Raw genomic sequence first — 16,443 nt, forward strand, 5'->3', positions numbered from 1 at the left:
CCTTATTAAAAACATTCGTTCCTCAAGTTGTAAAAATGTGCTAATAACGTTATTCTGAGAGTTATTTCCCTCGGCATTATGAACGCGCATCTAACCCACGGGACCGCGCTGCCCGGCACATTCATGTTACGTGTTCAGTACTACATGAGTTTCTCTTTACCCATGGATGCACAATAACAACGGACCATACCGCCTTACTGCCAGCCCACGGAGCTGTAATAATGGATATATTGCACATGTTTGCTGAAATTCATCATTTGTAAAATAGTATACTACATGGGCTGTATGATGTAAATCTTGTACCGTAAATGTTGTATTAAATAAAGTTAATATTACCGACGTAGATTAACGTTCCTGTAGCTTCTTATTGCACTTGCAATTGTTTTAGTTACTTGTGGGCTACTTAACATGAATAATCACAGTTACTATCCTTTTACTCCACATTTCAAAAAGAAATAGGCTATTGTTATTTTAACTCCACCACAGTAATCCATCATCAGCTTTACTTTTTAGATAAAGTTTCAACTCACAATTGATCATAACAGGCTTCAACATACATTGTTATGTATTACCAAGTGGTTTCATGTACAACCCACACAAGTATCATGCTAAATGAAGCTCTGTTGCTTGGATATCACTAGATCCTGATGTCAGCGTAATATAAAAGTACATAACGATTGATGTGTAATTTAGCATAATTTACTAGCTAACCGCTGTAGAATGATCGAGGGTCGAGTATCTTTCACGACTCAGGTTTATTGTACAGTAAGTCAAGACATTACAGTAGGCAGCAACAACACAACTCGCGGGCTTACTCTGAAGTAAAGCAATCCCTCGCATGCCGTAAAGCATGTCGCAACACTGTCATAACAGCCTTAACTCTGTATGCATTGTATGCATATGTGACAGCTGCTAACTGCCGCCTCATTAATATAAATCCAGTACCATGCTGTCATGAACGCGCGGTGCTGTTACGTGTACGCAAATTCACGTGCTTAATGTGAACAAGTCTTTTGGGCGGCGTGGTTAAAGTTGCGCATGCTCTGAGTGCACATACGGTTACTTCTCAGGCATGCCGGGTAATCTTTGACGTTTCGCTCTCTCAAAAATTGGGCCATTTTGTCATCATGCGCCATTGAGCAACTCTCATAGGAATGAATGAGGCCCCGCCTCCCACGCTGTATCCAGTTCTTATTATACATCCATGAGTATACCCCCTTGGTCCTGACCAGGGGGGTATACTACGAAGCAGGATTTTCGTGCTGGTTCACTTTTTAGCGGGCTAGATCTCCATAGTGATTTATCCTGGAACCTAGTCTGTGCTCCGAAGCAGGATAGGTTCCAGGATAAGAGATCAACTCAGCGAAAGCACCACGCCTGCTGACCAATCAGAGCTCAGTGTGTGGAGGAAATACAGTTTAAACTGCCATTGCAGGAAAGACGGTCGGCCAAAATCACCGACTGTGTGAACGTGAAAATGAATAGAACATCACCTCCCATCTTCAGAGCAATCTGACTATTATAACTATAATATTATGTTAAGAAAGCTTACTTAAATATCTGCCACAACATAAGTAACCGGATCGAAGTAACATTAAGTAGGCTACAGTCCGCGGCACTGTGAGTGCAGACGTCGATGTGTCCCATTATCATTCATATCGCATCATAATGTATCATATATTTCCTTATCTGAGTCAGCTGAGCCGTATCTGGCCGTGCAACACTCACAGTGTCACATACTGTATGCAGAAGTATTAATTTAAGCAACACATTAAAGGTGCGGTAGGTAAGTTTCAGAAACCGGCTCGAGATACACTTTTTGTTATATTCCATGGAATGCTCTTAACATCCAGATAGCAATGAATATCTTAAGTGCTTTGACAAAAAATCCATACAAAAATGTGTAGAAGCCGTAATACTGTAAAAAGTACAACCAATCCGATTGGATGGCCTACCTGCCTGTCAGCCTTCCATCGGGGCACAAACTTATCTCGTGCTCTCATTGGTCATGTGCGCATTCGTGTGTGTTGGAGGAGGGGCTCTATAAGGAAGTGGCAGATTTTCTCCGGTTGTGTATTTTCAAATTCTAGCGATCTCGAGCCTGTTTCTCAAATGTACCTACCCCACCTTTAAGTTGACGAAACACTCGAGTCAAATGTAATTAAGGTCAGATCCACTCGTGTTTTAGACGGGGCAGTGATATCATAAACCTGTTAATGTACGCAAACACTTTTTCTTTTACCAGCTGTATTCACCTTGCAGGTGCAGCTATGTGGCTTTGATCCTGGATAAAGTGTTTAAGTCATGGATGTTTAAAGTTCCACTTCTTCATATTTGTCTAATATTATAGTTGACTTTTCATTCAGGAAGTATGACGCTGCGCTGTCAGTACGCTTCTCCATGTTTGTGATTGGTCGAATGCTCCAGATACCACCCCTTTTATGTGAACGCGCACCTAACTAGATAGGACACGGCTGGCTTGAGCGAACGAGTTGATAGCCAGCGTTGTAGGACAGTTTAGCGAGAGCGGCTTCGTTTTGGATTAAGTCAACCGGATAACTCAAAACATATCCAGGATAGGTTGAACTAGATTCGTAGTATACCCCCCAGGTTAGCCGCTAAGCATAAGTTACCATGGAGATCTAGCCTGCTAAAAAGAGAACCAGCTTCGTAGGACCGGAAAGCCGGAGTTTTCCCTGAATTTAGCCGGCTAAGCGAAAATCCTGCTTCGTAGTATACCCCCCTGCTGTCTTTGAGTTGAAACCAATAACAACACAGACAGAAAACCACCATGTTTGCTGGCAACATTGGCACACATTTGACTCACCAGCTACCGGATGAATGTACCTCATCTGAACAGCAGACTGGATGAGTCGCAAAAAAAACAACAGTGTGAGTGATCTTAGGAACAGGAAACTATAAATGTGAACCCTATGGTGGTGCTCGAGGAGAAGTAAGGGGATCACCAAAGTAGTTGGGGTTTATTGTAAGCGGACAGTGAATATTTGTTCAAAACTGTGTGGCAATTCAATAATCGTAGAACTATTTTAGTCCAGAACAAAGATATGGAAAAAACAACTGATTTAATAAATCTGAGTCACACATCCGAACAAACAACAACAGAGCTGTCTTTGTTTGGATCATCCTTCCCTCGTGCAGTGGCTGGTGATTCAGCAAACACACACACAAACACACACCACAAACACCAGAGATGATCAATGAGAGATTACCCGCAGCATTCCACCAGTGTCAGGGCACAGAGGGTCAGCCAGGAGGACGAGTCGCTCCTCTGAACCAGCCGGTGTCATGTTGGGCCTGGCTGTGGGAGACATTAGATGAGCATGAATGAGGCTGTACAAAAAGCTAAACATACTGGAAAATGACCAGAAGATTAACGTGTTACTATAACAGTGTCAGGTTTTTTCTGGGGTTCTCTCAAAGTGACAAATGTGTCTCCTTACTCTCAGTTGTTTTGTGAAATGTTCAAATCAATATGAGATAACGGGGTCTTATTACATTTCCCCTGAATGTTCTCAACTCTTATTGACCCTTGCTGTGATTACCACTTGGACTTGTAAGCTTTAATGCACACTGAGTAATGTTTTTTCCCCGGCTCAACAATAGTTAGGATGCTCGACGACTGTTTAAAGACAACCCCAGAGATGTATTCTTGGTTTGGTAGACCCCAAGAAAGGTCCAAAAAGTAAAAACATTTAAATAAAAAAGAGGGCAGCATGGTCTACCTCTGTCAATACAAACATTGCCACACACAATTGTAGTGGGATGTAAGTGATGATAGAGAGGGTTTCTTTTTGTAAAAGTCTATACATTATTTACCTTGAAAAAAGTGTTTAACCTGCAGGTGTTTGGGTTCCAATCACCGTAAGTTACTTAACTGTACACAAAACATTTTTATAGTGGAAGAGAAGTCACACTGTGCCACTCAGTTTGATTTCTACCCTATTCATCCTATCCATGCATTCTTTCCATCATGCAAGTTTGATCCTAATCATTTCCACAGCATCCTCAAAGTAATAAAAATATAAAAGCCACAATGAAATTGAGATACAAATCTGGCTTTCCTTCAGTAACCAAATGTCATTTTCTCGGTGGTCAAGCAATAATAGTGATCATTCAAATATCGGCTGACTTTGTTTTCCACATGTGGAGAATATGGCCTAAAGGAGAATGCGAAGGAACTGTTTTCCACTTGGTGTTTATGCATGTTTTGTAGCATTGTTAAGTTATTTATAGGACAGGCAACAACCAAACCTGCCACTCGAGGTGTTTATCATGTATTCTTCTAATGGTGAGCTTCTTGTTGATGAATGTGCAATGCCACTACTGTTGATTGTAGTACAGTTTCTCTAGACTTTCCAGATAATGATACTAATTTGTCCTTCCCCCCCCCCTTTACAGTGAGATCAGCCAGTGCTCGGACAAGGAGAACGGACAGGGAGGGATCTGGCATCACCAGTCCCAGTAAGTAGACTGCACCACTGTCATTTCCATCTACACATACCAGTCCATTCTCTCTGCAGGATTTGTACTGTTGTACTTAGAACAAACACACATTTAGTGCATCCTGTCCACTGACAAGTCATAGTCAGTCATACATGCACTTTTCCAGTTTCCATTTAATCACTGCCTGTTCCTGTAAAGCATTACGTAATTCACTGTCATTGACCTTCAGCAGAGGGATGTGGTAGGCAACACTAAGGGCAGAGAAGGTACTGTTTCCTGTAACAGCTGATAGCATGTCAGATTACAGCCTCAGTGACAGCGCAGTGTCCTAAAGTGTCCTGACTAACCGTCTCTGTGTGTGTGTGTGTGTGTGTGTGTGTGTGTGTGTGTGTGTGTGTGTGTGTGTGTGTGTGTGTGTGTGTGTGTGTGTGTGTGTGTGTGTGTGTGTGTGTGTGTGTGTGTGTGTGTGTGTGTGTGTGTGTACACAGTATTGGCATGCAAGCTAAATCTGTGGCTGTGGCTCACCACCGAAGCATCTTCTACCAGCGAGATGAGCAAACATCTTCTGCACCATCAGCACATAGAAAGGAGGGGGAAAGAAACACACACACACACACACACACACACACACACACACACACACACACACACACACACACACACACACACACACATTCCTGCACGCGCACATTCCTGCACGCGCACATACACACACACACACACACACACACACACACACACACACACACACACACACACACATACACTTCATGTCAGTGGGTGAGTGTCATTCAGCACTCAGGCAGTTTTTCATTTCCCTTCGTGTTTATTTTGACACCTTTACTAAGAAGCATGAGCATGCAAGGTCACCATTTGTAATCTGCGTGTGCTGGCAATCTCTTTCGTGAAGCAGGCCCCAGGATGTCATACTTCAGACAGCTGACAGGCAACGAACCAGCCGACACACTTTGACATTGCATAGTGGTTGAGTGTGTTCGTGCGTACACTTATGTCTGCACAAGAAGAGATTTATGTAGGTAATTCAAATAAAAATAAATGAGTAAGTACAAAACAAGCAAAGGTTTTGGGAGCAGACGAGGACAGCACCATGAGCGTCATAAATGTTCTGAGGACACAAGAGGAACGTGATTGTTAGATGTGAGTGAGCACATGCCACTACCCAGTCTAGACTTTAAAAACAGCTAAACTAAATACATCTCAGCTAAGCAGTCAAATGTGGGTGTGTTACTTAAGTCAGACATGCTACAAATCTGCTCAAAAACCTGTGGAAAATTGTGAGAGTAAATTTTTACGAGGCTACACAAACTCCAAAGAAGTTTATCAGTTTTGTCAGCCTGTTTTTGTCAGCTTATGGAGTTGTTCTGTGAACTAGGGGGACAGAACACACACACACACACACACACACACACACACACACACACACACACACACACACACACACACACACACACACACACACACACACACACACACACACACACACACACACACACATATGCATTAACAGATACATACATGTTGTGGGGAAGTGCTTAAGGGTGAGGATAAGGACCTGCTTGTCAGCAGACCTCCCTGTCGTTGATGCAATCGCCACAGGGTGTGTGTGTGTGTGTCTCTCAGTACGTGTTGTACGTTTGTGTGTGTGTCTGTGTACGTTTATGTGTGTACGTTTGTGTGTATGTGTGTACGCCATACACAACATCTGATTTACGAGCGAGCGAGCGGGTGTTTGGGATGATGCTTTACTGTTACACACACATACACACACACACACACACACACACACACACACACACACACACACACACACACACACACACACACACACACACACACACACACACACACACACACACACATATATATACACACACACACACACACACACACACACACACACACACACACACACACACACACACACACACACACACACACACACACACACACACACACACACACACACACACACACACACACACACACACAGGTCCATCAAACACTGTCCCTATTGTTGATCTGAGTGTAGTTAATTCCCATTCAACACATCTTGCCGCATTGGACACATAATTAAAGCTGATCCAATCAGAGGTGTCTGGAGTTGGATAAAACATCATCCTGTTTTATTGTTCTTCTTAGATTTTTGGGGAAAGTGATCAAATAATATCAAAAATAATGCTATAGTTACATTTCAGGACCTTAAAGTCTCATGCACAATATTATGTAATTAACTCATCTAAATACTGTTTTATTTGACCTTTCATTTAATTGTCTATCAAATATGATTGTCAATTGTCTGCAATAACCAGGAATGTACGTTAACATATGGACACCTTGATATCTTATATCCGAAAGAAGAGGGAAGAACGTCTTTATTGAGACAGCTTCACACTGTTGGCAAAATATCTACACAATTATTAAATGAATTTGAGTATTTTATAAAGTGAAGGGAGTGAGTTCCCAACCCAGAACAGTTTCTTTCAACTCTGTGACATTTGGTACAAAGCATCACAGACTGTCTTTGTTGGAAACTAACCTCATGTATTGGACTGTGGACTTCCTTATTCCCCACACCTCCTGTTAGGATTGGAAAAGCGAGAGTTACATGCTTTGGCCATTTGGGGCCGCCAATGCTCACATGTTCCTTCTTTCATCAGCCATTGCATTCAAACAAGGCACCTGGCTTTAATGAACACATTAATGAACACCCGGCGAGAGACAGACATATAATAGAAAACAAGCACTCTCAATGCAAACATGAATACACAAACACATGTACGGCCAACATGCAATACACAACAAGGGGCACTGGAGTGGTGTGTGTTGCACAAGACTGACATGGCTGAGTGTGTTTGATCTCTCTATCAGAGCTCAGACGCTTGCCATGTGACCTCTGACCCCCCGGCGCAGTGCGAGCGACGTGCCAAAGGTCAGAGGTCACCTGAGTTTCCTGAACGCAGAGACGGGTCTACACTAAGCAAAACACTTTTAAACCTGGCCTGGGGTTTCTCTAATCTTCATAACACACTTTTTTTCTTCAAATCTTCACTCTTGCTGTCATGTTGTTCCTCACACTGCCTCTCTGTATTAACCCTTGAAAGGATTGTTTTAGGAAGAGTGTTTTGATAGAGTCGCCCTTGCCTCCACCCTCTATTGTTTGTGCACGTCAGTATTATTTCAACAGGCTATCATCCTTCCACACGTTTACAAAGGCAGAGCAGTATCCGATTCATCTTAAGGGGACGTCTAGACATAGTTAAGGGAATGTCTTTCATTCCAGCTTGACAGGACTGTTGTTGGTATCAAATGAATCAACACACACACACACACACACACACACACACACACACACACACACACACACACACACACACACACACACACACACACACACACACACACACACACACACACACACACACACACACACACACACACACACACTCTCACACACAAGGAACCTTAAAAGAAAGCTGACAGAAGAGCTTGCAAGTCCAGCGGGTTATTTTAGTTTTCAAGGAGCCTGTGCATGTCACATGGTGGAGCTAATGGTTTCTATTTTCAAGATACAATGCTGCTTCAGTCCTTTGCTCTCATCAGAGAGAAGGGAGAGGAAAGAGAGAGAGAGCTGTGAATGCAACATATGATAAGCACATGGCGATGTCGTAATTCTGAATTCATTAGCTAGACACACTGAAGGAATCAATCTGGGGGAGAGGGAGGGAGAACACAGAGAAAAAGAAAAAGAGAGTGAGAAGAGCAGGAAAAGGACAGAGAAAGGGAGGGAGGGAGAGAGGGACGAGAGAAAGGGAAGTCCAAAAAAAGACAGAGGGAGAGGGAGAAAGAGAGTGGAGTCAAAGAGCAGACACTGCATGTGGCTGTGGAGGGAGTGATCTGGTTATGGAGGGGGACAAATTCTCAGGTAAGGCAAACTCTCAGCCCACATGCTTCTATTCTGAATGGACAACAAAGTGTAAGGTTCTTCAATCAGCGTTTTTGTTACTGTGATCGGGTGTCTATTCTGTAAGAGCCTGCCTCTATTTCCCCCCTCTATGGTATTTTCCACTCTCTCATTCTGTCCTGCTTGCTGACTGCATGTTTTCTTTGGGGTTTGGAGCTGGAGCTCTGCAGGGTTTGTGGAGCAGCTTAAGTGGACTTGCTTTGGTGTGTCTGTCTTTATCTGTCTCTGTGCCGGTTGTGTTTGTTCCGTCTCTGTTTGTGCCCACACCATCTCCACCCTCCCATTGTTTCCACTTCAATGTTTTTGTCTTTACAGGTTGTCGCCCAGTCGCCACCACTTTTCCATTCCCGTCCCCGTCTGCTCTCTCTTTACACATTTTTTACAAGACATTAATTCCAGGGAGCTTTCTGAAGGGACACAGGAACAGCTCTTATTTGTTCAACATTTTCTCTTTCTTTTTTCCCCTCATCCATCTGCCATTCTTCTTTGGTGTGAAAACAGGAAAGAGCTGTGTTTAAACAGTACTACTCTTGTCCCTTGTGGCTCTGATCCCGAGTCGGCCATCAGTCAGTTCCTCCTTCAGGAGAGAGAAATCCCACTTCAGTCCTCTAACAAAGAGGAAGCTGAATTCAAATCCAATACTTTTTCCAAACTGTTCCTGTGACATCGTTTCCCTGTTGGATGCTGTAAATGACATGCATATCGAATGGATAATGGTTACTCACTATGTGTGTGTGTGTTGCACATTGTGCTAAAGTCATTAGTGAGGCAATGCTGTCTGCTCCTTAATGGTATTTTTATGAGCGTAAGTGTGTCTTGTTAAAAAACTCATTGGCATGAAAAAAAAACGAGTGGAAATGGTGAAGTAGTAGCAGCAGCAGCAGCAGCAGCATGTGTGTGTTTGTGACCTAGCATAGCTTGTAGCACCTCCACGGTGTGTGAAATCTGGATGTAGGTGAGATCATTGACAAGTGTGTGCGTGAAGGACGTATCACCCTCCTCTCCGTTTCACTTTCTCTCTGCTATTTCCAGGTGCTTCCTCGTGGGAGCTTTAACGCTTCAGCAGGACATACTTTGTGTATGTCGAGAGAAAATTAACTTAGGCATTCATGCTTTCTAGTGTACTTGTAAGTATGTGTATGTGTGTGCACACAAATGGAAGGAATGTGTCTGACTAAAGGCTGTGGGCTCTGAGTGAGTGTGTGTGTGTGTGTTCAGCTTGTGGCGAAGCAGAGGCCTCCATCACTTGTGGTGTAGCCATGTTTTCTAAACATGTATCATGAGTTCCTCTCATCTCCCTCGGCCAAATCAATTCCATTCACTTCTTCTCGCTAATCTCCCTCTGGTGTGGATGCTGATGTGCAAGCCTCTCTTTGTTTCCTATGTATTCTCCCACCATGAATCAACAGTGATGACGCTCTGAACGGAAACTGTCTGTCAGCCATACAGAGGCTGATAATGGAGCGTAAAAAGGGGCTGTACGTGCCCCATTCATTACAGTCACAGCGAGGTCATCTGATGATGTATCATGAAAGACTGTGTGACACAGCGAGCTAACACTCGTGACTTACAGAGAAGAGCAGCCTCGTTTAGCTTAGCTTAATTCAGGGAACTATGAAATGTTCAATCTGTGTGGAGTTGTGTTTGTTGTGTAATATACGCTCCCCCCACCAGGTGGAGGTGTTGAGTAGAGTAATACAAAAATACTTTTTATGTCTCCCTCTCTATTTTCTGTGTTGCTTTCTTTGTCACCGCATATTGGTTTTGCAAATCGCAGAGAGAATGTAAAGTAATGTTTGGTCATTTTGCTTCCTGCATTGGTGTTGTTGTTCGGTGAGTTTCCATGACTATGTGCTGAACAGAACAATGTGTAGACTAGGATAGCAATCACAATGCTTCTAAACAGTGTTATTACACGGTGCGGAGATGGAGCAGAGGGCCGAGGTGGAAGAGAGAGGCCCATTGAGAGTCATCTGTGATGGAGGACAGCTGCGTGCTCTATTTACCAAGCCATCCCATGCGTGAGGGAATACAAATACACACATGCAGCCAACAGTCGATACACTTACAGGCACACTGCAAAGAGAACCACTGACGGGATATGCGTGTGTGTGTGTGTGTGCATGCAGTGCAGTCGGGCCATGTTTCCAACAGGTGCTGCATTTGATTAAAGTTAGCAGAGCCTGGCTGGGTGCTGCTGTTTAACATTTGGTTCAGGGCAGCTGCTGCCACTACAGCTGTGCATATACTTTAGACAAGCTACTTCACCATGTGGGCTCTGGGGCCACATGAGGGGTTTTCATATGTGTGTCAGTAATATTGTGAAATTGTCTGACCTGCTGCCCCATATCTTTACAATTTACAATTAACCCAATAGTGCAGACTGTGAGTAACATCATGTACACTGATTAGCTTCAGATGTGTGTTAAGTATTTGTTTTTGGCTAACTTTTTTTTAAACATACTCGACAGGGATCCTGTACAGCACTGCACTGAAATCCAGGCTCTTTTCCGGTTATGCTCTTCTACCAGTACTGCTGTTTTCCATTCGTCATGCTAACGCTGCTCTCTTTCTCTCCCTTTCTCATATCTTCCTGCTTCCTAGTTTCCATTAAAGCCAGTTGGGGTTATCTCTCTGCCCGGGGAGAAACTGGCGCACCTTTCCCCTTCTGTCTTTCTTGTCTAGTCCATCTATTTCTCCCCCTTTTCCTTCTCAAATCGTTAGCCAGGTAAAGCTGCCTATTATGAAGGTTGCCATGTAAACAGAGCTGCGGTAACTAGCCAGACACATCCAAAATATACACTCATGCAAAATGACCAGCATCAATGGAAGCAATGCAAGGACTCACCAACTCTCAGCACGCAAAGATTTGACCTTAATCCAGATGGCTTATTTCATATAGCCGGACTCATGGGTGATGCGCATCTAGGCCAACAAAGCCTTTGTTGTTTTAGGATGAACTCAGCAGGAAGCATGGGGTTTCCTCTGCAGCTGATACTGGTGATGTTTAAAATAACAAAAACTGTTTAAACCTGACTTGACCTGGAATGAAACACTGATCATTATTCATGCCGGCATGTGCTGGTCATTTCCTTTCACACACAACTTTCAACAGATATAATCGTACTAAACTGTTTGTTTTCTTCACATTAACATAGATTATTGAACGAGTTCTACTAAAACCATTTATAATAAACTTGTGATCTGACAACATCTTCCAATGTTTCCAATTGTCCATCTGCCACTTAGATGTTGAGAACTGATTTATTAAATCTGCAGAGACATGCGTAGATCATTCTAGGTAGTGAGCCAGAATGTGGTATTTGCAGAAGTTGTAAAATATGGCATTTGTTTGCAGCTGTAGTCATAGTCTAAACAATCCAAGTGTATCCCTGCAAGCCATGGCTCAGTGTTGGTTTGGATACCATTCAATCGATTCTTGGAACTGTATTTCAGATTCCTGAGATTGCAGGACGTCGGTCCCCTGGCACAGGCCCTAGGGAAGGGTGCAGACTGGTGCCTAGCATGTGGACCTATTGGTGTCTTTGTGGTAAAACATGTTTGTTCACAACCTGCTGTTGTAATGGCATCACCCTAGCAACTGCCACGATGACTTGATATCTGTTTATAGTTATCTTCTCCTCTCTCTCTGCTCCTCTCATTTTTCATCTCTCACTAAGGCAGGACCCACTTTAGCGTGGTGGTGGTGGTCTGGGTTTCTTTAAGCAGTCGGCGGCTGTCTATGTCTCTCTTCATCTGTATGCTGCAGTGCAACCTTACACCAGCAGCTGCTCTACACATACATTGCAATACACAAATGTACAGGAAGCCTGTGGCCACAAGAGATTCATTATTATTGTTTACAGACATTAGTTGTCACCACTTTTTGAAAACAACAGTTGTATACAATTGCCGAATTAAAACATTTCAATATTTTTTTGTATTCATTCATTATTGGGATAAAAGTGATTATGCTATGCTTAACTCCACTTTATAGGACCCAAAGTACTGCATATTAAAAACCGCAATAAACAATTACAGCATGTTAAAATGTACTGAAGTTATAATATTAATATGAATATGTAATTAAAAACCCCAGAAATGATTTAAAAAACAATAAATAAAGCCTACAAACTAAGGCTAAATGAAAGCTTCAAATTTAAAAAGAGATTCAAAAGATAGATTTACTTTTGAAAACATAAAGATAACTTGTCATTAAAATATCCAGAGGCAGTGAGTACACAATTGAAGGGGCATAACAGCAGAAATCAGATGCAAAGGAACAGATTCAGGGAGCCAATGCAGTGTGTTAAGCTGTCCCTGTTACACCTTCTGCAGCATCAAGGTGCAGCAATTCCATTTCTTAGAAAAAAGAGTCAGCGTGTTGTTATTCACACCATCAGAGGCTTAAGATATCATCGCTAACACATGGAGTAAACATGACCTTGTAGAACCTTTCACAGCCATGCACACATTTAGGCCATTAAATAAAGAGGCATATCTCCTGCTAGTGTTAGAAGCTGTTTTCATAGTGCATATCTACAGTGTAGCTGCTTTGAAATCCTTACAGATCAGGGTGAAATACATTGAAGCCTTCTTCTGGTGTGACAGTTGTTACAGCGGATTTAATTAGTGCTGTCTGGGCTTGCAAGGATATGCAGAGGAAGGATGTGCATGTTTGTTCCCACATTTTTGGATGCATCTGCTGCACACACATTTGTTGTCTGAATCTGTGTATCATGTATCTTAGTGTGTGTCTTTATGAGTGTGTGCTAGGAAATGGAGGGGGGATCTGACACACATGTGCTGGGCAGGACACACTGTGTGGGTTGAGGGTGTGGAGCAGGATTCTCCTCATGTCTCCATCTTTATCTATTTCCATATCACATTACTGTATGCCTGTGCACTGCTACCACTATAGAGTGTGTGTACTATAGCAACAGGTTTTATTTATAGGCAAAACACTGACCCCTGCTGGAGAAGGCGACATATTGTCAGATATTGGGGTGTATAAGGAAAAGAGTACATCATATTTTTATAATAATGATAAGTGTTCATGTTAACCAGAAATATTAAGTGATACTAAGGGAATATTGTGGGTTACATACTTTGCATGGTTCAATTGCGGGGAAATGCGGTGTAAGATTTAACTCAGATTGCAGGTTTTGGGACTGTAAAGCCTCATATTTGTTTTCAAACCTGTGTGATAGTGGACATCTGTGTTTATGGTTGGTAAACATGCCTAACCTAGCAGAAAATGCAAACTCTGATTCCAATGTAAGCAACACATTTGCCAGACATGCGATATTTCAGTCCCAAACACTTTATGATAAATCACACATGGGACAAAAGCTATTAAGGGATTTTTTCCCCCTTACTTGGCAGCTTGAATAATTTATTACATCTTAAATACAAATAATTTCCCATATGTCTCTACTTTCAATGCTCTCTCCAAACTTGTTTTTCATTTCAAGTATCTTCTTTTTGTTCGGTTGTTGTCTCTTGGAGCTGCTCTAATTTTGCAAGAAGTATGTATTTAAAAAGACAGTTGTGAGCTTTGTGAGAATAGAGTCAACATTCACACACACTGTTAGTACTTACTGTTAAAGTTGGCGAAGAGGCCAGCAGCAATGGTTCGTCACCATAGACTGCTAAGGTCAACCACGCACCTGTTGCGAATGTCATCAGACCAATACATGGCCATTAGAGCTGCTTTCACTACCAATATAACCCTTTGAAATGGTCAAACTGCACACAACACCAGAAAACGGTGCATATCCAACAAAATAAAAGGATCACAGTTTTGTTTAGCTTTAGCTACCAGAAGTACTTATTTAGATTTAGCAAAAAATATAGTGGATTTAAGGTTGGAATAACATTCCCATAATTTGTATGTAACTTAACAAAGTTCACCTTATGTCATTTTGACTTTTTGTTTCACATGGGCCCTGGCCCTGATCACACACACACACACACACACACACACACACACACACACACACACACACACACACACACACACACACACACACACACACACACACACACACACACACACACACACACACACACACACACACACACACACACACACACACACACACACACACACACACACACACACACACACAGTTATTGACATCCCAAAAATGCAACTTCTATCTAACTTTTTCATGCACACATACACACACACACACACACACACACACACACACACACACACACACACACACACACACACACACACACACACACACACACACACACACACACACACACACACACACACACACACTGACCAACGCCCCTGTCCTCCCTCCCCCTGCCCCCCACACACAGAGCCTCATTCACATGGTCATTAAGTCATTAGGCTACTTATTTATTGATGTCTGCCTCCAGAGCGACTGAGCATGTCAGACGATCCACTGACCGCCTGTGTGAGCCTGTCCTGACCATATTAGTCCAAAGTATGATTCCTTCCACACTCTGGATTTATTTACACTCTGGATAGTTCCTGTGAATTCACACATCATCTAATATAAGGGAAGTCTTCTTCTATGGTAATTGAATTAAGCATGTTGATATCTGTGCATATAAGAGGCTGATGTTGTCATAACTGTGAGTGAGGCCTTTAAAGGAATCTCAGTAATAGTTATCTGTGTGTTTCATCAGTCGTCCAGAGTGTGTTAGTCATGTGATTGAGCCTACACAGGAAGTAGATCTAGCATGCGTATAATTTGACCAGCTCAGTAAAAAATGAGAGCTTTCACAGAAAGGAGCCAGTCTGAGAGGACGACTGCAGAAGGGGAGGGAGGCATGGAGGGAAGGAGAAAAGGGGGGAGGGAAGACAGTGAGCCAGAGAGAGAGAGAGAGAGAGAGGGAGAGGGAGGGTGGGGGTTGTCATCGCTCGCTCATTCCAAGCTGTGGAAGTTAGAAGGAGGAGAAGGGAAAATAAGTTGCTGCTTCTGAAAGAGAGGAGAGATAGGAAGGGGGTTTGGATCAGTGAGCTTCTTAACAGTTTTTTTTCTCCTCCCCTTCTCTCCCTTGCACAGCTCCTAATTTGGGATTTGTTTAAAAAGCAGGACTGCGCCTCTGGAAGACTTTTCCTTGCTGAGGGAAAGGGAACCCTGCTCCCTCTCTCTGGCATTATACACACCCGCATATACGCACTTGATTTAAAAAAATGTCTGATTCCAATGTCAACGCTCACTTGGAAGGGATCATATCAGACTTTGAAGGTTAGTTCCTGTCTCTCTTGAGCTCTTGCTGCTGCACCACCGCTTTTTTCTTCTTCTTGTCATTCCCTGGAGCGAGGCATGCTTTAACCCTGCCATGAGGACACTATAGATGGTTTCCACATGTTTGATTGGAACCGAGCGGATATGGAAAAAAAGTGGAGAGCGTGAAGGGCTGTTGACGTCTGCGGTGAGCTGTGTTGTTTTGAAAGGGAATTTGTGCTTGAAGTGTTGCTCTGTAACGGCTCTGTAACGTTTGTTGAGATGCCTGAGTGTGTGTGGGTGTCATGTGTGTGTCTGACATGTGTCAAAAAGGGAACTGTGCATGCTGAAGAAAGTATGCAACTGGTTTAGCCTAACCTAAAAAACAGGCTGCATGACAGAGAGGCCATACTGTACGCTGAACTCTCGGGAGACAGCAACTGACCAGAGGGCCTATAGCTGTGAGGGGAACACCTGGCTCACCTCCCCCCTCTGTTCCCTCTCCTCCTCCTTTTCATCTCGCTGCCCCTGGCCCACAGATTCCCCCTGTCATCCCTGTCATCCCTCTCCTCCCACTCTTCCTCCTCCTCATCCCCACGGCTGTGCTTCCCTCTTTCCTCTCTCAGCAGCTCGTCCATCCTCAGCCCTTGTCCTGGCTGCTGGTGGATGTGAGGAGGGTGGAGGGGTCGGGGTCTGACAGGCCGACACCTCTCCCCCAACCTGTCTGTCTATCCGTCTATCTGTCTCCCATCTCCCACAAACACATAGCCATTAGGAACG

The 16,443-nt window shown here is 43.3% G+C and overlaps 1 protein-coding gene across 5 annotated transcripts in view; it reads left to right on the forward strand.

Moving 5' to 3' along the window:
- The window catches only part of LOC117451529 (septin-9-like), a 117,942-nt gene that overhangs the window by 12,154 nt on the left and 89,345 nt on the right, over nucleotides 1-16,443 (forward strand). Inside the window, exons 1-2 of one of the 5 annotated variants that reach the window (XM_034089871.2) lie at nucleotides 4,423-4,482; nucleotides 11,903-11,996. In XM_034089871.2, coding sequence (XP_033945762.1) covers nucleotides 11,972-11,996 — 25 coding nt within the window. In that variant the 5' untranslated portion in view covers nucleotides 4,423-4,482; nucleotides 11,903-11,971. Of the gene's footprint in view, nucleotides 1-4,419; nucleotides 4,483-8,250; nucleotides 8,408-11,902; nucleotides 11,997-15,372; nucleotides 15,685-16,443 lie in introns of those variants that run through there. The other 4 variants (XM_034089868.2, XM_034089865.2, XM_034089869.2 and 1 more) reach the window with 4 other exon arrangements.

This window comes from Pseudochaenichthys georgianus, chromosome 8 (genome assembly GCF_902827115.2).
Source record: "Pseudochaenichthys georgianus chromosome 8, fPseGeo1.2, whole genome shotgun sequence".
NCBI classification, from domain to species: Eukaryota; Metazoa; Chordata; class Actinopteri; order Perciformes; family Channichthyidae; genus Pseudochaenichthys; species Pseudochaenichthys georgianus.